Source organism: Nanorana parkeri, unplaced genomic scaffold (assembly GCF_000935625.1).
Source record: "Nanorana parkeri isolate BGI_ZX_2015 unplaced genomic scaffold, ASM93562v1 scaffold793, whole genome shotgun sequence".
Lineage (NCBI taxonomy): Eukaryota > Metazoa > Chordata > Amphibia > Anura > Dicroglossidae > Nanorana > Nanorana parkeri.
The window spans coordinates 468,216-493,348 of NW_017307061.1; the positions used below are offsets into that span (position 1 = coordinate 468,216).

Genomic DNA, 25,133 nt, shown 5'->3' on the forward strand with positions numbered 1-25,133 from the left:
ACGACCGAATAATCAGCTGTCACTTATATTTATGAAATGAAAACGTTTAAAGTGGCATTCTCTTCTCTATTGTATGTCGCACTCCTCTTCTCTCCAAAGAGCCTAGAACAGGAAACAAACAAATGTTGACCCCTAAAGTCATTTTAATCTATCACTTCACCTGGTACAACAGTTCAACTGCAAGTGTTTACATTAGGCTTTCAGTAGTCAACATAGAGAATGATTTTCAGTTCAATAAATATATAACATTACGTCATATAACGTTATTTATACTAAACATTGTAATAGAACATTTAAGCTGTGTGTTTTCTTTACTTGGGCCCTCTTAAAGTAGTTCTAAAGTCCCAGCATATTCTATCCTGTTATAACATCAGCATTGTAATAGGAATACATACTAGAGTTGTTTTTGATAATGCAATCAAAGCTTACTTGAAAAAAATCCCTTTTATGTAGCGAGTGCCGCCTTCCGTCTGCCCAACAACTTCCTGGATTCCCAGTGTGCTTTGTATCTCTTTCCCTGCTGCTTGATGTGACACAATCTCCATTTCTCAAAATTACATATCCCATCATGCATTGCTTCCAGCAAGCAATAATAATGTTACATTGTTGAGATGTTGGGTTGCAGTTCAGAAGGCAGGCCCTGTGAGTTGTGACACAAGGAGGTGAATGTTCACAGGGCTGAGTGAAATGATGTCAGTACATTGAGGAAGTCCATCCTATGGGCATTTATCAGTAAGTCAGTTTACAAACTTCTAGATTGATATGGTTATTAGGAGTGGGATAGAACTTAGGGAGATTCAATATAGAAATGTATTTTTACTTTCAGTTTTTTTGACCATAGATACCATTTAAGAAGGTAGTTGCAGATAGACGTAGCCAACTATTTTATTAACATCTGTATAACTGGGTGGGTGTAATGTTGGGGAGCTCCATTCATCTTTTCCATATTGACAAACATTTGTGTTGGGAGACTTTTTTTTCTTCAATTGGAACATGGTAATTACTGCTGATTTCCTTAAGCTTACCACAAACACATATTACAATCTGATTGTATAAACTCCTTTTAGATCTACCAAAAAGCATGTAGTGCAGGGCCTGCCTGATTGGATACAGTGAATTCAATATATTGGGTAGGTCCTCATATTACGTAGTTATGGTAAATCTAAAGTTGATTGTAAAAAGATTGTGTGGTCAGATTGTAACGTGTATGGTGACCCTTAGAGAAAATTTCAGGGGTGTTGGTAATGTCTATTTTTAGATGTTAAACATACTGGACACATAGTAAAATGGATCATACATTTGGCAATACGAGTATATCTGAGCTTCTCTATTTGAATTGCATGTATTAAGTCTGTTTTTAGTTAAAAAAAAAAACAACTTTCACAGCACTAGCCAATAAATGGATGAAAATACACTCATTAGAGTCACATAACTTGCAAACAAGTGAAAAGATGCTACACTAGCAGGTACTTGCTGTCTATTACAGTAAATTGCACTGACATACTAGGTTAAAGTGCTCTGATGGAGCATGTGTTTTACCATATATATATATATATATATATTTGCTTCAGTCATTTCATTTGTGTGAACATCATCTAATAAGCACGTACAATCATTTTATAGTTATGTGTACGTATTATTTAAGACTCCTATTGCCCTTTACTGATTTAAAATACTGATTTAAAATGCTGACAGGTTCAGAGTCTTGATAGTTTATAGGCTGACCAGTGACTGGAAGATCTGATCTCTTGACTCCTATGATCTGTGACTCGCTGTTTTACAGAATGATTATTCTCTTGAACTGACCAATATCATCTCATCGGGTATAATTGGAGATTGATACTCATTCTGAACGAACACATTGCTTTAGTGCTGGTTAAAAGGTTATTCCACAAATTTGAATTGAATATTGGTAGCAGAGCTTATTGGCTTAGTATTCTGTGTAGTTTAAGTAACCCTGATGCAATGTACAGTTGGAAAGTCATTTATTGTACAATTGTTTTGGTTCTGGCTTTCCTCTTCACTACTTCGTATATGTTAATTGCATTGTCTTAACAAATTCCTTAACAACTTTGGAGTGATGTGTACTTTACAAAACAGCTTGACATAACATAATGAAAGTATGTATATGTATGTATCTGTGAACATACCTTCTGTTTCAGGCATCAAACTCACTCCAGTAGCCATAGCAAATCTTTTTACAATTATTATCCAAAGTGAAGCCCTTTATACGGATAAGTTCTAGTAATGTGTCTATGAGCCCCTTGCAGACGGGCATTCCCATCAGGTCAGTCTGTCATTTTTTAAGGCAGCACTGATCAGAAGCCTAGTGTTAGTCGATGGGCAGCTGGATCTAAAAAAACATGCGTCTGTCTACATCCACTTGAGGTCTGAAAAACCAAATGGAACAGAGTTCTATTTTGGCGGACCTGATCATGGTGGATAGGGGGTAATCTGATGTAAACTGACACATGTCCGACTCCCCATAGACCTAACATGGGTCCAGTAAGTTCAGTTTTTTCCTACATCGCAAGAAAAAACCGTGAAGGACACTGATATCAATCCAAACTCCTCCAATCAGCAGGGATCTGTGCACCGATCCCCTGCTGATCGGAGCTGACAGGTGCCCGTTTGAAAAAGGCCCTAGTCTTGCTGGTGTATAGATATTTGTTGGTACTGGTGTAACCTTGACATTATGATACTTTTCTTTTCTCTTTTAGGGAAGTAGTACCAAAGAATATTTTCTGCGAGGAACCCTTAATAGTCTTGAGCGTTACTTTTACCTAATAGCTTTCAACTTCTACCTTCATGAGCAGGTAACCTCAGCTTAAGTTCTAAAGCTGAAAAAACCCACTTCTTTTGATCCCAGCACCATGTGATGTTCTAATTGGAAAAAGGTTAATGTACTATAGAATGCTGGATAGGGACTTATTTAATGGAAAATCTTGAAACTCAAATGTGTGTGTGACAAAATCAATACAAATGTAGTACAAAGTTGTATGTGTGCATATATGATAAAATATCCCTGTGATGACTCATGATTGATTTCTAATTTTGGTGTAATATTGTGTATTTCCTGTGTTTTCTTTATATGTCCCTGCTTACAGTAATCTCATGCATCATTTCAGTACCCCTTGGCTTTTGCACTAAGTTTTAGTCGGTGGATGTGTACTCATCCTTGGATTTACAGACTCCAAGCAAGCATGAATTTATCAGAACTCACTGTATCAGGAGAGTTAATAACCAAAGGGACTCGTGTATTGGTATGTTTTTTTTTTTTTCCTTTTTTTTTTTGGTTTCAAAGTACCAGCAAATTTTCGCAGCACACTACAGGGTATAGAGACAATACTCAGAAGGGGGAGTTCATCAAAGCAATTGCGACAGTTTAAGCCTTTTAGATCATTTTTTTTATGTGCAAATTTGTCTTTTAGCCTGAGCTTTTACTACTTTTCCAATTGCATGTGTTTTGCGCCTATTTTGTATCTATACTTGTTCTGCAGCTGTCTGAAACTGGAGTATCACCTAACATAACAATCGCAGCTTAAGAAGTCCCCATGACTTCAAGAAGGGACAGTTAAATGAGAACTATGAGGTGAGTGATTTTCACTCAACTTCGCTCATTTTTAATCATAGTTCGAGCCGACGTGTGACAATTAAACTGTCACACGTCGGCTCATTAGATCGGGATGTGACCGGACACATACCGTTGCTCGCTCATTTCTTGTGACTGTCACTCACAGCTCCCTGCAGGGATTCCCCCCTCCCCGCTCCGATCCTCCAGTGCTGAGTGGTCGAACGGACGGGGGAGGGGGTGGATAAAGCTGTCTCTACCTCTAGATAGGCAGAGTCAGCTGTCACTCATGCAGCTGGGTGGATCTCGACAGTAATGTCGGGATCCGTCCCGTCTGCGGCGGACTCAGTATACTGAGATTTGGGTCATGAGAGGACACTAGTTTGTGCCCTCCCGTGACCCTTAGGAAAAACACTTACCCCATAGTTCTGCTTTTAAGCTTTTTGCCCGGAGTTACAAGTCTTCTTTCCTGGAGTCTATTAAACCTAATTTATGAACAACATTACACTAGCAACATAAATCGGGTGCAAAGTGCGTCAAATATATTCCGTGCAAGTTCAAACACTCGCAATTGCTGTGATAAATTCCCCAAGAGTGTTTTGTTTATAGATTTATTGTAATTCCATGGCTAGGATAGATGCCTGGGGCCAGATAAGTAAAAGGTAACATTTGTAGTTTTGTTTTTTAACAACTTCAACTCTTGCAGCTGTACGGACCAAGTTGTTCATTTTCACTATGAGCCTATTTATTAGGCCATACTTTGTCATTATCCAAAGATAATACTTATGTAATACATACATCATTTTTGTGGCAAGTAAAGCCAGCCCTGTAATGCGTAAAGGGCTGGCAGAAGGAACCGCAGTGCGGAGTGGAGACCAGGCACCCAGAAGGGTGCTGGATGCAAAAGAACATTCAACCAGCTGTATCTTAATACAGTGGAGCATGATGGCACAGGCAGTGGGACAGGTACATTTATTTGTTATTACAGGTACAGTATTTATATAGCGCCAACAATTTAGGCAGCACTTTACAAAACTGCACATTCACATCAGTCCCTGTACCTCAAGGAGCTTACACTCTAAGATCTCTAACTCACATGCATACATACACACACTAGGGTCAATTTAGGCAGGAGTCAATTAACCTGCCAGCATATCTTTTGGAGTGTGGGAGGAAAATGGAGCTCCCGGAGAAAACTCATGCAAGCACAGGGAGAACATGCAAACTCCATGTAGACAGTGCCCTGGCTGGGATTTGGACCAGGGACCCCGTTGCTGCAAGGCAGAAGTACTAAGCCACTGTGCCGCCTATAATATTAAATGGCTTCTTTTACAGACAGCATAGAGTCAAAGTGTTGGCTCTGTGACTATATTCTGTGTGCAAATAGAAATATGTAATGGAAGTTTTATTTTCTAAATATTATCCTTTGTCCTGAGGTTTACTGTATGGTATCTGTGAGGATGCCACTGTTGGCACAGTAATGAAGTATTTTGTAGATACAAGGACTGCGGAATATGTAGTACAGTGTATACAGAGAGTAGGTGCAGACTTTATTTCAATTAGTTTCTTTAAGCCAAGTCCAATATTCAGCATGATTCAGACAAATGCATTTTTGGCATGGTGTGCTGCATGCACCACATGTCTTCGCCATGTAAAAGCGTCCTGGGTTGGAGCGGAGTTCTGTATCAGCTGTCCATTCCAGGTTGTTGGTCTCAGGAAGCGTTAACAAATCATGAGCAAATGTTGTCTTTTGTTACCTCACTGCATCCCCTCCTTCAGACTAGTCATCCAGTCCAGGTTCAGTTGGAATATGTCACAGTTGTGGCTTGCATCAAACTTTGTGAGCACCTGTAGTGTTGGAGCAGCTTTGTAGGTAAATATCTGTGCTACATGGAGTTTCATTTGCCAGGGATCTCACGTTTCCCTATTGGAAAACTGATGGGCAGATTTCTTGACAAAGTCTGGATCCAGGCGGATGGACATGCCATCAGGAGGTGTTTCAAAGCATATATCTGCATTGGGGAACACAGAATGTGGATCTGCCAGCTTCTCTGTTCAACAGGAAACTGGGCAGATTTTATGTGCAGAATGTAGGAAGCAACAGTGGATGTTCTGGTGGTGCTGTGGGATCAGTATGCCATGAGTTACTACTTTCCCTGCTGAAGCTATTACTTCGTCCCCTTTAAAAGTTTGAAGCCAAGGGTTTCTCCAGTTATCCTCATAGCTTCAGATTAGCTTTGGAGAGTGTGGTATGCCAACCTTGTTCGTCTTTAGCTGGCACTTTGCGGCCTCTACTAGATCAAATAGATTTGTAGCTTTATGGATTGATCTTCCACCCTGCTTCTCAGTTGCTGGCTTTGATGGCCTAGCGGTCGCATCCTAGGTTCTGAGGTATTTCAGGTTCTGTAATGCCAACCATGTTGAAAGCTCATTAGTCTTATTCCCACAGGATTTCTTATCAAAGTGGAAGACTTATTTTCACAGGTGTAAGTCTCTTGTTTTTTTTGCCAAGTTGCCTTTTTGGTGGGCATTGTCCTTTCTTTTCTCCATTTGGGGGCAGAATAACATTTGGCCCTTAGCACCATCTAAGGTCAGGTGTCCATTCCTTTCCAACATCAGCTAACGTTTGCTGATTCATTCCTTTGGACAAGAGTTTACACATGTTGTTCCCCGTTAGGCCCCCACTCCAACCATGGGATTTGTAATCCAGTATTGTTGATGTTTCAAAGACCTCCCTTTCTACCTATTTGTGACTATCTTCTTGATGTTTCTAGTCTGTAAGGCAGTCTTTCTTGTGGCCATCACTCCAACCTGGAGGATTACAAGTTACCAACATTGTCCTTTTACGGAGCCCTGTTTGATCTTTCATGAAGGCATGGTTGTTTTTAGACCAAGGACCTTCTTTTTTACCCAGATTGGTCTCTCTGCCTCTAACCTTAATAAGGATAATGTGTTACCATACCTGCGCATGGCTACAATTCACCACGAGGAGATCTTTCTCTTTCTCTGTCAGTGCTCCACACAGATTACCTGTTTATTTTTCTAGAAGGTCCTAAATGAGGTTCTCTGGCTTTCATAGCCATTATTTCTAGTGGTTTTGACAGGTTGTTGTGCAGGTCTATGTCTTGTAAGATAAAGATCCTCTTTTTCCTTTTTAAGCAAACTCCACTAAGGCATTGTATGCTTGGGTTTTTTTTATCATCAGGCCTTTGTGCCTCAGATCTGTAATGTCTGTGACCTGGTTTCCTTTACATAAGTTTTAGACGGTCGATGTATCTGTCTTGCAGATGTTTGTTTTTTGTTTAAATGATTCTGTTAGTGGTTATTTGATGCCCTTGGTTTCCCTTTTCCTTTGGTTTTTTTTTTTTGGGCTGGTTCACTTGTGATTGTGTTGATGTGCTCACCCCTTTATTTGGATTGATTTTGGACGTCCCCAGGTTGCTTAATTATCATCAAGCTGTAGGATTATTATACTCACCATAATAAACTTTTCTCAGAGTCCTTTGAGGGACACAGCTCCTCCCCCACATATGCTATCATTCTCTATTTGGACTGTTTGCTACAACTGAGCAGGTGGGATGGGATAGCTTCACAGGGGCTGGCGTTCAGTGTTCTATGTGCCTAGAGTCAATTTCTCCTGCTAACAGCAGTATAACCCTAAGGCCTGGTTCACACCTGGGCGTTTTACAGCGCGTTCCCACACGCTGTAAAACGCTCAACATGTGAAAACCAATAATTGCCTATGGGCATGGTTCCCACTTGGGCGTTTTACAGCGCGTAGGAACGCATTGCAAAACGCCCTACGCCCAAAGAAGTACAGGAGCTTCTTTGGGGCGTTTTGCCGTGCATTTCCACTGATATTCCTGAGTGTGGATCGGGGTTAAAGCGGTAACCCCGAGCCACACTCGGGAATACAGCGTACAGGTCTTACCTTGTCCGCGATCCCCACTGTGTCTTCGGCGGCTGCCGACTTCCGGGTTCCGTCCCTTGCGAGCGGCCGCGTCGCAGGGGGGCGGAGCAGGCGGGAAGTTTAGAAGTGAAACTTAACAAAAAAAATTATTAAAAATAAATAAAGGAAAGAAAAAAAAATCATACCGCCAGTGAAACGCGCGTTTCACTGAACGAAAAAACTTGAAAAAAAACTAGCTGAAAAACAAGCATAAAAAAACCGCTCAGGTGTGAACCCAGCCTAAGTTGCTGGATTATCATCAAGCCTTGTCTCTTAATGGACTCAGAGGAAATGATTTTACAGTGAGTACAATAGTCCTATTTTTGCTTTCTATGTATTTTATAGCCAAAAAGATGTAGTAACAAATAAAAATGGCTTTTTCAGTTTGACCAGTGTTAGTTTTAAAACAAAATAGTGTTACTGTAGATAAAAGTGCACATTTATTCAAATATTTGTCCTCTTGTAATGATAATACAATTGTGTTTCTGGTACAAAGCAATTCTTTTTTTACATTTTAATATAGATGTGTTTTTTGTCACCTTTCACCACCTTTTCACGTTTGATCTGTAAATGAATGAAACAGAGTAAATACTATGTAACAATGTTGTTGCATGGTATTCCTCCACAAAGTTTGTGAACAGTGTTCCCAATACTTTGTAGATGCTTCGTAGCTGTTGCGGCTGCTGTGATACAGAGAAAAGGCTCACAATGATAGCTGGGATTTGCTAGCAGTAGTGGTGGGGGGAGCACATCTTTAGAAAATCTATAGGTGTATGGCCAGCTTTAGGGCTACTTCACACCATATGCAGTTGTGATGCAGTCTGTTCAGTCTGGCTGCTGCAGCCAAAATGCATCTGAATGCTTTCCTATGGGATTTCTGGTGCTCTATTCACACCAGTGCAATCCGTTCTGATGCAGTCCCAAAAAATACTGCTTGCCCTATTTTAGGTGCATCAAATCGCAACAGAATGCATCAAAAATGCATGCCGACGCACTGGAAACCACCTGAAATCCCATTTTTAAGCAAAAAAAAAACAAAAAACTCATCAATCGCGGTACAATCGCAGTAAATTAGTGGCAAATTGCATTCCAGCTGCACAGACCAACTCAGTTCTGGTGTGAACTAGCCCTCAGTCTTACATGGGTTTGAATACAGGACAGCATTTTTTTCCTGCAAAGCTTTCTCTAACTGGAAAGCGGCATAAATGGACTTCATATTGACAGTCTTGATTCCTACAGTAGGGATTCTAAACATTTAACAGGCTAAAATGTAGAAGCTGTAGTTTTGAACCATTTGTGTCTTTATTATGTTCAATTAGCTGATATATGTTTCAGGTATTGGATGATCGGTTCTCACCAGATGTTCTAAGCACTCTGAAAGAAATGAAGGTCGCCAACTTCAGAAGGGTTCCGAAGACGGCCATTTATGGCACTGCTCAACCAAACTCCAAGGTGCAGTATTACCAATATATATGTAATTTCACATCCGTTTATTTTTTTTTCTTCAAAAAAGGGGTTACAATGGCTTTGAGTTTACCATTGTAATGAAAAATATTATGTAGGCTCAGTGTTTCACTAACTCCAATGTCAAAATGTATAGCAAAGAATCTCCTATTATTGAACAATTTAAAGGGTCAAACCACCTAAAATGTTCCAGTATTTTTTGGTGCTGGAGAGTTTAAGCAAAGCATTGTTTCTTTTATCTCCTGGGGACTCTGCTGGTGAAATATCTGCTCTTCTTGGGTCTGCACATAATGGTGTGGCCATCATTAGTGGGTCCCAATTGTTCTGCAGGATTTTTGTTTGGATTTTTTTATTACATTTTATTTTAAATTTTTCTTTTTTCAAATACAAACAATTTTCGGGGAGCCTAGAAAATTGATCCAAACAACCTGCCTCCCCTATAGTTCTGTAATTGTGTGCATTTCCTTCATACAGCTTTCCATTGACATCTTGTGGCCCTTGCTCTGCTGAGGCTGCCATTGTCCTAATACCTGTAGGCATAATACTAGGCATTTGGTGCACACTCGCTGACACTGCAACTTTTTTAAAAGGCAGCAAAGCAGGCAAGGAGCCGTAACAAGCTACAGGTGTTGGTAAGTCAAATGACTATGTCGTATAAATGACAGGAATCAAACTACCCCAAGATTAATTGGTTTGTTTATTTCATGATTAACCACATCATTATATCCAAAATGTGGGGTTTAAGATTAAAACCTACAGAGGGATGAAATGTTAATGCTCTGCTTGTGTAATAACTCTGGTGTGGGTGACATTAGTATTAGCACAATATATGATTTTGGGAAAATAAATGGAGGCCACAGACTATGCTGTGGACATTGTCAGGTTCTGTGGTGGTGGTATCTACAGTGGAAGTACCAAAATAGTTCCTGATCCACCAGAGATAAAAATCTTTGCTCTATTCTGCATGTTGAACTACCTTTTTATGTTGCTTTGAAATAACTAAAATACTTGTTTCCTCTCCTACCAGGCCACATGTTGTGTCCTCAACTATCTAACTGATGCAAAGAGAAAATATTCCAACATTCTTTGGGTGAACCTTCGAGAAGATGTTGTACTTGAAGGCAATGAACAAATATACTCTCCAAGGGAACCGGAGAACTTAGATCAGCAGATTGCAATAACTTCTGCTTCACCAGAGCAGCTGGAGGTGAGAACCTGTGACAGTGTGTGTGATTTTAAATTACATTTTTTGCTTATTTCACAGTTCAAAAAGAGTATATATGATTTATGCTAAATTTCAACTAACTAAAATTTGACACAGTCCTCAAAATCATGTTGCAATACAATTTTTAAAACCACAAGAGGGCAGCATATTCTCCCAAATCCTTTTCAACAGAGGGACTACTAATAATAAATATGCACAATGAACTGACATGTGCTTAATGCAGAAAATGACCTGCAATTGGCAAAGTGTTTTACTTTGCACTTTTTAACACAATAAAAACAGTGCAGACTGCAGCAACTGTGGTTACACTGAAGTTTCCATTCGCCTGATTTTACCCCGTTTGAGAGAATGTTAACGAATGTATTAGATGCAACTTTTCAGCATTACATTTAGCACCTTTGTGTATTCTGTGTATTCTGTGTCATCTAGTTGGTAAAGTGCAGTGCTTGTGTTTTGCTAGAAAGGACCTAAAATATTGGGAAATTCTATTTTTTTATCAGTTAAAAATTAATTAAAACTGAAACTGTAAATTCTCTGAATGGCGTGCATGGGAAAAGGCTACAGTAAATAATCTGGTGTGGAGCAGACTAGGTTTTTAATATAAATATTTAGGTTGTTGCTCACTTTGACCACAATGGTCATCATGCAGAGATCTTGTAGGGCTCGTTCACACCACACCGGTGTGGGCTGTGAAGTAAACAGCACTTATGCATTGTAAGGCATCGTGAGGCATCTCACTGTTTACTTTTTTGCCCTAAATTTTTTTAAATGTCACAAAATTACTTTTAATTCATGTTTATTCACTGCAGCATGCAGTCATGCAGGTGTAGAGCTTCACAAAATGCTGCAGTGAAAAACTTTAAAGGATGTCATACGTGAGTGCATGGCTGTGGACTGAACTAATAGGACATAAGGCAATTTGCCTATTCTATGCGTTGGGACTGTGATGGGCATGGCTGCCCAGTGCAGTCCAACACGTATGGTATGAATGGGCCCTAGTTGATCTTGCTTTTTCTTCAAGTTTTCGTGAAACACCTTTTTAATTGCATTAGAAAATGGACAGAGTGAAAGGTTTGATGCGTAGGTGGCTATTTTTCTATATGAAGGTATGCTCACCAGAATACTTTCATCATGCTGGAAAATGTCTGCAAGCAACTTAAAGCACTCTTTTATCAAGCTTTGGTTATGACCGTACACATTACATATCTTGCAAAAGTCAATACAATTCATTTTTAATCAGTAGTATATGTACGCCTAGGGATAAGTCTTAATGGGTGAATGCTTTATTGTATCGCTCTGCAGCTGTACAGATGTTTTCAGATATAACCAATTATAGACCAGTATTTTCTATTTTTTTCCAGAAATTAGAAGCCACAATAGTGAATAATATCCTGAGTGCACAAAAGTGGTTAGAAGTGTACCTGGAACAGGAGAAGCAGATGAAGATGTTTAAAACCTGTCTAACAATGCAGGAAATATTCAACCAGCAGAAAGGCTCATGTCCAGGCCTGGCATATAAAAGAATTCCCTTTCCAGAGTTCTGTGCTCCTAGGGAACAGGTGAGAAGGAAGAACAGATAAACACAAAATACTGGAAGATGCGCTGTCGTCATACTGGTACTTTATATTTAAGACCATTAGTGACATCTTCTTTGTGAACATGGTTAGGTTATGTAATTGGCATATAGAGTACAGGAGTCAGGAGCATAGAACATTTAACCTATATAGTGTACAAAGTGCCTCCTCGGGTGTATACCCCTGCGTCCAGAGTTCAGTGTTCAGAATTATGTAACCTACAGCTCAGCATAAGGGGTGTAGGGTTTAAGACTATGGAGCGTACTCCTGACTGTAAGCTAAAATCTTAGCAGGCCACAGAAGTAGAGCAGTGCCTGGTACTGAGAAAAAGTCCTGGTAAGCTTCTCAGCTGTGTCATATGATGCATCAGAGCTGAGGAAGAGCCTGAGAGAGCTTCCCATTGCTCTTTGCTGCTTCTGGATCTGTATCATGTTACTGCTGTGCAGGTTCTTCTGCAGAACCATGGGTAATATGACCATTGATTTTGTAGGGACTGAAGCACATCTCGGTATTGCTTACCAGGGGCACAAAGGAAGACATCCAAGCTCGGGCCTAGCAACACTCCTGCCTGAACTTCACATTCACATAACCTTAACATGTTCCCATCTTTTTGTAAAATGTGCCTGAGCTCCCATAAGAATCCAGTCCTTTATTTTCTGATCCACTTTAGAAAAGTAACTAGTTGCAATTGCCAAACATATCAACTTCTCATTCAGTGCTGGTGCAGACCTGGGCGATCGGGGCCGCACGGTCGTGCACAATTGCGCAAGATTGCCGCACGGCCCCATTGATTTCAATGGGGTACATCCTTGCGGCAATTGCAAAAAAAGGGTGCACGGGCGAAATCGTGGCGGGAAACTGCGCAATCTGCCCTGCGTGACTGGGGCGCCATTAGAAAATGGCATGGCCAGCGCAATTGTCGGTGGTGGGCGACTCCGTGACTGCGTGGCAATCCGCGATATATCGTGCACGATTGCCGCCCAGTCACGGATCGCCCAGGTGTGACCCTAGCATTAGGCTGCTAAGAGTGCCAGGATTAAATGGCATTCAGGAACTCTTTCTCTTGCAGGATTTTGACATGATTCTCCAGGCTATGAAGTGTACACTTGCAGAGGACTCCAATGCAGCCTTTGTCTTCAACTGTCATGAAGGAAAAGGAAGGACAACAACTGCAATGGTCATTGGATTGCTTATTCTCTGGCATTTTAATGTGAGTATCACAACACAATAATGAAGTAATAAATACATAATATATCTCTATACACACAATACGGACAAGGCCCTCCTTACCATCTTGCCTTGAATTGTATAGTGATTGTAATGTCTTTCTTATATTGTAAAGCGCTGCGCAAACTGTTGGCGGTATACAAATTCTGTATAATAATAATAATATATATATACGTTTTATTGTTATCGTTATTACAGACTATTCCTGACATCAGTGAGGATGAAATTGTTAGTGTTCCAGATGCCAAATACACAAAGGGAGAGTTTGAGGTGAGACAATTACTATAAATGCTTTAATTTTCTCTTATTAGCACACACAAGTGCACTATAGTATACCATGCATGTGTATAAAGACGTTAGCAGATTCCTATGATGCCGATGCTTTTACACATGGGTTTATTTGTCAAATAATTCCAACCCAAATAGCAGCCTTTTCCCCACTGCAAGTCTGCGGAGGCGATTGTATAAAGTCACAGGTACCACATATTGATAGTCGCAACCCTAAAATAAGTATATGGATAATTTGGAATGTTAACGATGGGTAATATTAATAAGGTAGTATTTATAAAGTAGGAATCAACTAATTCAAGCACCTAAAATATCAGATTTCCCCCCCCCTCTCTCATTTGTACAGTGTAATTGGACTGCAGTTGGATGTTCCCTGTGCTGAGCACCGCTGAGTGTTTATTTAAAGGTCTCATAAAAAAGGTACTGCAATTTTAGTAGAGGAAATGCTTGGAGAGAGCATGAATCACTTAAAAAAATCTGTATATAATAACCTACGCTGCTTGGCTTTGAGAAGGTTTAACTGTAGTGAAAACAGTTAAAAAAAGACTTGATAAAATAAAAACTTGATGCCACAGGGCTGCCATTAACATTCTGGGAACCTTGATTTTCCAGGCCCTGTCTTGAAGTATGGCGCCATTTATCAATTTGAAATTTAGTGAACAAAAGGAAAATAAAGTGAGCACAGAGCTGTCCTGTCACTACCGGTATGCATAAAGTCAGAATACCATAGAAACAACATCAAATGGGAAAATGCAGCTCTTGCACAGGTTATTTTAAATGCCTTCCAGACATTTTCATGCCACACACACTTGGTAGATAATTTGTGGTTAGTGCTTTCATGGCAATGTACAGCAGGGACTTATCCACATCTCATAATCCCACGTTGTATTTAGCTTGATGGACTGCCAGGTGCTATTTGTTGCCTGAAGAATGCTGCCCAGCGGAGATGTGTGGCACACCGCACTAGGACCTCCCACGATCCTGTAATAGGAAGTAGCAGTGAAATACTCAGTGCTTAGATTTTCCATGTTGTATAAGGAAAATAAATCTACACCAACATTCTTTGATCTTAACTAGTGTGTGTTTATTAAATCCTCACTGTTACTGTTACTAAGTTACATAGTATTGAGGTTGAATGAAGACACAGGTCCATTAAGTTCAACCTGTGTGTGTGTTGTGCGTGCGTCGTCCCTGTGTGGTCTAGTTTTTAAGAGTACCTGTGCCCTGTATGTTACGGTCTCTGAGGAAGGCATCTAAATAATTTCAATACTCTTTGCTGATATCACTGCTTGTGGCAGAGTTCCAAAACTTAACCGCTCTAACTGAAAAGAAGCCTTTACGCCCTTTGTGGTTAAATCTTTTCTCCACCAATTTTAGGTGGTGGCCTCTAGTCTTTGTTAGGGAGTTTACAGTAAAAGGTTTATTGCTGATGTTGCCATCTGCACTAAACACTTTGTACATCATAATCATGTTAATGATCAGTGCACATGTTTTACAAACATAAAGCATTCCACGTTTTAAAAGCCCGCTAAAGACATTGGAAATGAATAAAGGTAGCCTGACTCTGCCCGTTACTTTCTCACAGGCCACACAGTGGCATCAGCTCTCCTATCACTTTTATTATTGCTTTGCATTTGATAATATAATGCAAACCTTTGTCACTTGACTTTCAGTCCTACATTATTATCGAAAGAAGAGCTTCTATATTTCACCCAATATGCTTTTTCTCTACTAGACGCATTCACCTCTTCAGTTTCTTTTCATATGCTTGCTGCATTAACAACTGTAGCTGCTTTCCTGACTAGTTCTCAGAACTAGAAGTCTACACCCAGATATATTATTTTGTTTTAGTAATTCCTTTACTGCAACATTTGATATCACCTTTCCTGTTGTTATACACAGTTTGTATTGTTACAAATAGTTTTCACATAAGCAACTCCTTCCCCCAATAATAGCTAGTTTTTGTTATTTTTTCTTTGCAATGCTACAAGTTGTTTTAGCTATATTTAGGCAAAAACATCAAAACATTTTGATGGATTTCTATACAATGTGCAACATCATTTGCCCTTTATAATAGAATAAAAAAATGTCTGGTATACAGGGCTGGTTTTCTATAAGTTAATTTATTGCAGACCATGGATACCACTAGGTGGCATCAGAATATACACTATATCACATCTCAAAGGGACATTTTTGGATCTTTTCTCCTTGATTGTGTATAAATTTTTTTTATGACCAAGTATTATTGTACTAATAATGTACATAATAAAATAGACTTTACAGTGCAATGGATGGCTCAATTCCAGAGTTCATTATCTCTCAATGAATGTTGGCTTGCGTCACACATTTTCCATGTATTAAGATAACACTTTCCCATATCTATCCACTGTTTCAGGTAGTGATGAAGATTGTTCAGTTACTGCCTGATGGACACAAAATAAAGAAAGAAGTAGATATGGCACTTGACAGTGTCAGTGAAACCATGACTCCTATGCATTATCACTTACGAGAGATCATTATATGCACTTACAGGCAGGTAAGTAATTATCGTAGCTATAGGTGTACCAGTATATGAGACACACAACATGTAAGCAAATGCCTTGTTTAAATTGTAAGAATACAGAGATATTACAAAGTCTAAATATACTTAGCCCAAAGGTGACGTCACAGGCCTTCTAGCGATAACCTTCTAGAGTTGAGCGTCCTGAATCATGGAAGAAGACATATCAGCACTTCGTAGGAGCTTCTTCGTACAAGATTTGGGATCCTCCACTAATTTGTTTTTTATTGTTTCATACTGCATTTTACATGGGGGTAGAGGGGGGGCTAACATATAAGGGGTTCACTTTAAGGACAAGATTCACTGTAAGGACTAGCTGAAGACTAATACAAATAATAGGTCCCCAGTGTTTCCTTAATTTCATATCGCCATAAAGCCTCATTTACTAAACAAAATATGTGTTACAAAATGTTTGTTTTGGGAGCTTTTGCATTAGGGGTGCATGGGCTATGCTGGGATTTATCTTTAGGGCATACAGATTGAGTTGTATTGTGCCAATGGTAAATATTACAGATCAGCATGGGTGTTATTCATTGTTTGAAAACCAACAGCATGCAACATAGACCTAGTAACAGCAAATTATTGCCCAGTACTCACAAGAAAAATGTAAGCAAAGCTGAATGAATTAGCTGCAATTTTATTTTTGTAAACCATTTGTTGCAATGACAGAACTTTGTTGTAGTGTACCTGATGAGCAGAAGACATGTGCATGGTGAAGGGCATATGTGGTATTAGTGTAATTATGAGATCTATGTATAGATATACATACATACATACATACATACATACATACATACATACATACATACATACATGCACAATTTCCATTTGTTGAGATAAAATCTAATACTGTTTAGAACTTATTAAAATAGAACATGAGCTATGAGAAAAGTTAATGTCTTAATATACAGCACAGGTAATATTTATCTTGGGATTTAGGTGTCAAATTTGACTTAATTTACTCATTTTTACTTGACAAAATCTGTTGATAGTGGTGTAGATTTTTAAATGTACACAGTACATATACATTTGTTTATCACCAGTGGTGTGTTTGTGTCAGCTTCTCTGTAATACTTATGAACAGGTAAAAGTATGTACATTTGTTACATGCTAGTTTTGTCACTTTTAGCAGGTGGTCCAGCCAATAAGATATTTCTTTTGAATAACATACACACACAATATTCAAGCAGGCCATATGGTATAAAAAGGAACATTTACCGCATATTTTAGCCAAATGTAACTTGGGATTTTTTTATTCTAGCCCCATCAACCATACTAGAGAAACTGTTATGTTGGGGTCCCAAGTGTGAATTGCCAGTTATTTTAAACTGATATTCATCTTCCACCCATGTAAAAAAGGCAGCACTGAAAACCATACTGGGAAACCACACCACAGACTATACAGCTCAAAACACCATGCACATTTCTCAAAGATATTACATTTATCACTGCTACATGGAATTCCTAGTCCACGTATGATCACCTTAAAATGTTCTAATGGAGATATCTGTTTAAGAAAAAAAATGTGCTTTTGTATTATCTGTAATGGAAAGAAAGAATGTTTTATGTGTCAGTTGGTGACACAGAACAGAGCTTATGTAGGCAGAGAAAAGGCTGGATTTTTGTGTGGTAAAGCAGTATAATAGAGAAAAATTGTTTATGAACATATATATTGATTTTCTTCTTTATCAGTAGATGTTCCATCTGTCTCCTGAGCACAGTGTAAAGTTTAATCGCCTTTTACACAAGAAAACTTTTCATTTAACATGGTAGTGCTTACCAAAGGCTATACTGGTGCTTATCAATAAATCTTTATTCTGGACCATTTAAAATGTTGCATGGAATATAAAGAAGAATTTCAGGTAGGAATGTTAATTCTTGCGTTGGGGCTCTCCCTGCATTGCGAGGGTTAACTGCTAATTTTTTGCCTAGGGTAAAACAAAACTCACCTAATCGTCCAAGCCTGCTTGCTCTTAGACCAGTATCAGGAACATCTCTCCCCCACTGCTGCAGTGGTCTAGGAATCCTCGAGTCATCACATCCAATACAGTGTATAGAACGTGAGGATGCCAAGGGATATACCATTGCTGCGGTGCAAGAGAGGCGCTGGAGGGAGCGCTGCTGGATCAGAGGTGATTATAAATGTTTGACCCAGGCAAAAACGAGCAGTTAACCCTTGCAGTGCAGGAGGAGCTGCACTGCAAGGGTTAATGACATTTGTGCCCGGAGGAGTTCTTTAACGCCTATGCAGTATTATTATTAATAGGTTCCCGGAAAGCAAAGCTTCATACAATATCATATACACTTACTCTAGGTCATGAAAAGTGAGTCTATGGTATCAACTACATTCCAGTGCTTTCATGTAACATGAGCCTATTCTCATTAGCTGGCAGCAATTGGCACTGCTCTAAGCTGAGCCAATGTACACAATTCAGGGACACCTGTTGAAAATATGCTGTATGAGTCATGTCTCTTAACTGATCATGAAAATTTGTCTGTATCTTGCCTCAGCCTTGCTATATGAAAAATGAGCAGGTGGTTTGGAATAATTCTCTGGAAATCCAGTATATGCTGGCTAAGGGGCGGCTTCTGGTATACTGACAGACGTTTAGTGCAAATTACTTGATGTCTGGCAGGTTATTGGGTATGGGTTAAGAGTTCTACCTTTTGCAATTGAATAGCCATGAAGTTTTCTAAATGACTATTATCGGTACCGCAAATAGAAGAGAGTTGAATGCATAACTATTTTTCAAAGTTAAATACGTATTGATACATTACATTGTCACATACTTTTCAGCACAGTTGTATGTAAGTATTTCTGTGCATGGGGCAAAAATGATAACCGCATACCAGCAATCCTACTGTGGTGGGGTGGTAAATTTACTCATGGTCCTAGTTAGTGGTGCTAAGAGGAGATGATGCATGCATTACTGTTTTTCACAACGTGCACTGACCTCTTTATGGGCAAAATAAGGGAATAGATAAGCCTGTCAAATATTCAGAAAAGTCAGAAGCCTTCATAGAAAATCCACTGTGGGGCATGTGTAAAACAGCCTCCTTCAGTTGGCACAGGGAAACATAGTTTTCCACACCGGAAGCCTAGCATGGTATTTCTCAGTTTCAGATTTTTGGCACTGAATTAATTAAAGTGCCATTAAACTCCAGAAGTTAAATCTTAACAATGCATTCAAGTACCTTAACTACTGAAAAAAATGTATCTTATTTGTACATTGATGGGCTGTAGATCATCAAATCATTTCTGAATTGGTGCTGACACTGTCCTTCCTTCTGGAGGGTGGCTCTCAATACAAATTAGTTACCTAAACATGAGATTGTAGCCCATCATGGGAGGGAGTTGGAGTGGTGGTTACTTTACAACACACACAGGAACCATGAGGAACAAAACTAGACAAAAATGTACATTTTTGTTAATAGTTGAATGATTACTTGAATGCATTTTTAAGATTTAACTCCTGAGTTTAGTGGCACTTTAATTCCCCCAAGTTTCGCTAACCTCTAACCTGTCCCTGACCCTCTCTCTTACCAAACCTTGCACTTAACCTACCACCAACACAAACTTGAAGCATGTTCCCTAAGGTTTACCCAGACCCGTAATCTTAATTCCTAAACATAACACTAAACTTGCCCTTTTGACACTTAACCTTACTTAACGTAAGTAAGGAAACCTGTCATGAATAAACACAGGGGCTACCATTGCTAAATTCTTCATCTAAAAAATGCTAAAATGCTGACACATTTGTTGATTTTGAGCCGCAGTATATACTGGTTCCACGTCAGCGATTTAGTGGGTCAGCAAAAGAGCCAACCCCCTTATTTCTCTCATGACACCTCTACTTTACCCCCCACTGCCTAACCTGTTCTCTAGTTGATGACAATATTAAACACCTAAAACAGCATGTTTAGTTTTTCAGGATTCTGAGGCATTGGTGCTGAAAGCTACCAGTCCTGTGCTGAGATCTAACAACATTGAAAACTAGTCATTCAGCAAAGAATGAATTAACAGGCCTGTTTTATCTTTATCTACTAAAGGACGTCAAATAATAATAATAGTCCTTGATGGTTTTTAAGTTTGCTCTTTGCTACCTGAAACTGCACCAAGTGATAACGCAAAATTTACCGCCAGGTTGGTCTCTTGCTTTCAGATTTATTCTGATTAAAAGCTTTGGTACAGCAATGAACACAATGAAGCTTTATTACGAATCTCCTAACTTGGCTTTCCTCATAGTGTATCAAATACATCAGGGGTATCATGGCAACAAGACTAATATGAAAGACATCAACTTAACAAGTTAGTCCATTCTAACTATGCCAGCTGGCACATACTATATAAAGGGATTTGGTGTGGTATCTTTAATGCCTTTTTGCATTGTGTGTGTTGTGCACTTAAGTGGTTATACCATTATTACAGATATCCTTGCAGCTATGGATGTACAGTGAATATAAAAAGTATTTGCCCCCCTTGAAAGTTGGAATGTTTTATTGTCATCAGATCACAGTAATTCTAATTATGATTTTTTTTTTCACTGATCAATACAAATAAACGCCTGCATTTCAAAGTAAAAACAGATCTGTGGAAAGTTATTTCAATTAATTGTAATAAAAAAAACCTTAAAATAATTTTACTGCATAGGTATATACCCCCTCAATATGACACATAAATCATCTCTGCTGCACACGGTTATTTTCCAAAATTACCATTACATCAAAATAATTTTTGTGTACTCGAGGTTTTACATGATTGTAGCATAAATACACATTTACCTGGAAGGTCCAACTTCTCATAAGTTGGTATTGTGGCTTAACCCATGACAAAAGAACATTCTAAGCAGCTCAAGGTGATTAAAAAACACAGGGTAGAAGATGAATACAGAACATTTATACAAGTCACTGAATGGAGTACAGTTAAATCAATCATTAAGGAATGACGAGTTTGGTAAGTGAACATGCAAGGAGGAGACTTGTGAAAGAGGCCACTAAGATACCTATGACAACTCTGAAGGAGTCAGGTCTCAGGGGTTGAGGTTGTAAATATTATGTATAAAACAACTTTAATTCAGTGCTTTGAACTGCACATCATCTTGAAGCATGGTGGCGGCAGCATCATGCTGTGGTGACGTTTCTTTGTAGCAGGCCCTGGAAGGCTTGTGAGGGTAGAGAGTAGATAGAATACCACACAATACAGGGAAACCCTGGAGAAAAACTAGAGGCAATCTGTGAGAAACCTGAGCATAGGGAGGAGATTTTTCTTCCAGCAAGACAATGCTGTCACGCAAAAAGACAAAATTATAACAGAAAAGTTTGAAAACAGTGTTAATGTCTTCAAATGCAAAGCCAAGAGTCCAGGTCTCAATCCAATAGAGATTGTGGCTGCATTTGACAAAGGCTGTTCACTCGCAATCCCAATGCAACAGAGCAAACAGATTAGTTTTGCATAGAGTAATGGAAATAGTGTCCAGATGTGCAAAGCTGATAGAGATCTATCCACACAGACTCAAGACTGCAATAGCTGCCAAAAGTGCAGTACTAACTTAAAGGGGGTGTATACTTATGTAGTCAGCTATCTTTTCATTGTAAATAATTAAAATCACTTTGCTAAGATCTGTTCTGTTTTGACATTAAAGATTCTATTTCTGTTAATTATTGTACAAAAAAAAAACACAATCGATGTTCCATGAAAACTTCCAAGGAGGAAATACTGTAAGTATTTTTGTCATGGCAATCAAAAGTGCTCATTCTAACAGCTGAAATCATCAACTTGGTTTATTTGTACCTGCACAAGTCCCTGTAATATAGTAGAGGTTGCTCTGATGGCTATGAAGCCACATACAGTAATTACTTGTAGGCAGTTTTAAAATATATTCTTCTGGAACCATTTTTCCCTAACAGCAATTATTACAATATCATCTTTGATATTCTACTGATGCTTTATCTCTAGCAGACACCCAAGTGTGTTGTGTATACTGACAGGTCTGACGGTTGCTCTGCAACACTGCTCTTGTAAGCAGGAACCTTGCCAAGACACTTCCTAACCAGAACTGAGCCTGTGCTGCTTTGTAATATCAGGTAGAAAGTTTCTTAGCTTGGATCTCACTGATATATTTATAAAAAGATTGTCAGTAGAGATGTACATTATTGGGTAGGCATACTGTAATAGGGCTATTTCTGTCAAGTAATGGCTCGTGCACTAAGCTAAGTACCCGTGCTGCCATGTCAGGTAGATGCACAATGCTTAGACATGTACGGGTATGAACATCAAGCTGCGTTACTATGAATGAGCCCTAAAGCATTTATTGATTATTTTTTTAGTGATGTTGCTGACTTTTTACTTTTTTAAATGTGTTCTTGAAAAAGTGCCTCTGTCTTTTTATATTTTGACAAATATACAATAAAACATGTTTCTGCATGTTGCATTAACTTTATACCACTTTTAGAAAGCATACCAAAAGTTGCAATAATATGAAGGCTGACTACTTGAGACCCCAAAAACAACAGCGTATTTGTAGACTAGCTAGAGCCCTGGTGCCCAACATGTGGCCTGCCAGTGGACAGCATGCAGCTTGCTGTGCACCAGACCTCAAGCCGGGTCTCCAGCTCAGTGGGCTGCACACTGAGTGTCAATGGGCTTTAGTACTGAAACTGCCAACTTTCAGTGACTTCTGCAGTCCAGCACTAAACAGGAGAGCTCCTGCTGCATAGCAATCCATAAAAGCACTCCGTAACAGAGCACTGTAAACACAATGTTTCCACATTGTGTTTACAGAGGAAGTGATGTGACCTCAGATGTAAAAGTCCAAAATCCAGTGTACCCATCGCACTCCTGACTGAATAATACCCTTAGAGTCGGGTGGGTGCCAAAGTGACTGCAGATGCCTCTGCAATCCAAGATGAGTATGTATAAAGTCACTCGTATGAAAAATTGAAAGTTTTACCCCTTGTGTGGCGCTTAACAGAGGTACGGGGAAAATGTGGAGGAAGGGGGGCAGTACTTGTTGGGTACACTGGTTCGCGCTTGTGGTGTGGTAGGTGTAAGTACGGGGGGGGTTGGTGGCGTAGGTGTGCGGCTTCCGTTCTGTCTGGACCGGGGTGTCCAACACGTGTGCTGTAGGGAAACAAAAATTGGAGACGGAAGCGCCACTACCTAGCGCAATAAATGTGGTAGAGTGGGGTGTAGGCGTAAGTGTTGTACTCACCTGAGGCTGGGTGAGTATTCGCTTGTAATCGTCGGGTGGTAGTCAAGCGGATGGGGTGGAGTGGTGGTGGTAGTAGTCCCTCTTTTTCAGGGTGGCGTGGTGTTTCGACCCAGTAGGCAAATGGGGATACAAACACGAGGGGGTGAGGTATGCAATGGTGGGTGAAAAAGGGGTGAGCTTCTGTAACTCACCGTGGAGATAGTGGAGGGCGACTCTCAACGATGACGGCGCGGCCTGTGTGGTGCCTGGGCGGTGGGCCGTGGAGTGGTCCTCGGGAGTCCTGGCATGGGTGTCCTCCGATGACAGGTGCTGTGGAGTGGTAGAGCGACTGGTGGTCCTAGATGGGGGAACTGAAGAGCGGTTGGAGGTGCCGAAATGTTCAGTCTCAGTGGCGAAGAATTCACGTTGGGGCTTTCGGGCAGCCCGACGGAGCTGAGACCTGCAGGCATATGCTGGAGAAGCCTGTAATGCGGGTGTAGCGGCGTGAGCCGTGGGGAGCTGGTCATAGGCAGAAGTGCCGGTTGTTGGAGCCGGGTGTCGAGGAGCGAGCGGTGTCCGTGAACAGGTGGAGTGTAGGAGACACTCTGAGGACCCGTGGAGACCGGGCTGACGGCGACGCGTCATGTGATGTGAGGGGAGGAAAGCTGGCGGGAAGCTGAGGTTTTGAATGCAGGGGTGTGGGAGTGGTCAGAGGCTGTGGGTGGAGTTGCGGTGGTGTGATTGGGCCCAGAGGGAGTGGGTGGGGCTGAAAGCCGGGCGAAGGGGCGTGGTGGAGGCGCGGCTGGGTGTGATGAGCGGACACCAGGGCCGTGCGGAGAAAGAAGGGGGGAGGAGTATTGGAAAGACAGGACACGCTGGTGGCTGAAGTGAAATGTCAAACACCCCACTGAGGGATGGGTGGTATTAATGCCAAGTGCCCCCGGAAGAATTGGTGATGTGGAGAAGGGGGGGGGGAAAGGGAGACAAAGGGAGATTTGGGTGATGAGAATGGGTGGAGTTCATCAGCACATGACGAGAAAATGATTGCATGAATTGAATTACATTGGATCTGTGTGCTAATCACAGGGGGCAAAGGTGTGGAAAATGTTTGGATGTTGGTGAACCAGGGGACAGGGAAAGGGGGGGGAAATATAGAAGAAAGTTGGGTGAAGGTGAAAAAGAGGGAGGGGGGAGTTTAGATGATGGTGTTTAGTTCTAATTCTTCATTCAAACCGTGGAGGGACAATGTGTTTAGTTTGAAGATCCAGTAAGTTTCTTGCTTGCAGAGGCGGTGGAATCTTTTGGCAGGTGGTAGTTTCTCGGGTATTCTATTGCAAACACTTTCAGGAGGGCTGTATTTTTCTGGTGTTTAAGGAGAAAGTGACGTGGGACACTGTGTTCGATGCAACCATCTTCGATGAACCTCCTGTGTTCCCCAATTCGCTTGCGGAGGGGACGGATGGTGCGGCCTATGTAGAGTAGATTGCAAGGACATCGTAGGCCATAGATGACGTGGTCGTGGGCACAGGTGATGAATTGGGTGATTGTGAACTTGTTACCCAAATTGTCGTGGAAGTGTGATTGGCCGTGGGTGATGAATTGACACGTGAGGCATAAACGTTTTTCACATTTGTGGACCCCTGTCCTGTTGTTAAACAGGAGGGTCTGTCTGAGTTTGGGTTGGACGGAGGAGATTTTACTGGGGGCCACTATGTTCTTAATGCTGCGAGCTTTTTTAAAAAGAAATAAAGTCACTCGTACTCCAATATTATTTCAAGTCAATTACATTCTGTTTGCCTGAAGAAGGAACCTCTGTTGTTCCGAAACGTCGCTATATGATGTGATAGCAATCGAGTCAAACTGTTTTTGACTTGAAATTCTATTGGAGTGCGAGTGACTTTATACATACTCATCTCAGATGTAAAAGATCACCTCTTTAGTGCTCTTTTGCTGGCTATTTCCATTCCATTTCCAAGTTGTCATATTGTTCATTTAGAAAACAATTATTTTAGTTATCTAGTTTATTTTTGTTGGTTCTGTTAGCTAACAGAAAAGATTGGTAAGGCAATTATGCCTGTTGTAATA

The 25,133-nt window shown here is 40.3% G+C and overlaps 1 protein-coding gene across 3 annotated transcripts in view; it reads left to right on the plus strand.

Annotated features, from left to right (window-relative positions):
• The window catches only part of PALD1 (phosphatase domain containing, paladin 1), a 177,429-nt gene that overhangs the window by 113,627 nt on the left and 38,669 nt on the right, over window positions 1–25,133 (plus strand). For all 3 annotated transcript variants that reach the window (XM_018564903.1, XM_018564905.1, XM_018564904.1), the window contains 8 exons: window positions 2,721–2,816; window positions 3,129–3,263; window positions 8,856–8,972; window positions 10,012–10,191; window positions 11,571–11,768; window positions 12,853–12,993; window positions 13,209–13,280; window positions 15,694–15,834. In XM_018564903.1, the coding sequence (XP_018420405.1) occupies window positions 2,721–2,816; window positions 3,129–3,263; window positions 8,856–8,972; window positions 10,012–10,191; window positions 11,571–11,768; window positions 12,853–12,993; window positions 13,209–13,280; window positions 15,694–15,834 (1,080 nt within the window). The remainder of the gene's footprint in view (window positions 1–2,720; window positions 2,817–3,128; window positions 3,264–8,855; window positions 8,973–10,011; window positions 10,192–11,570; window positions 11,769–12,852; window positions 12,994–13,208; window positions 13,281–15,693; window positions 15,835–25,133) is intronic.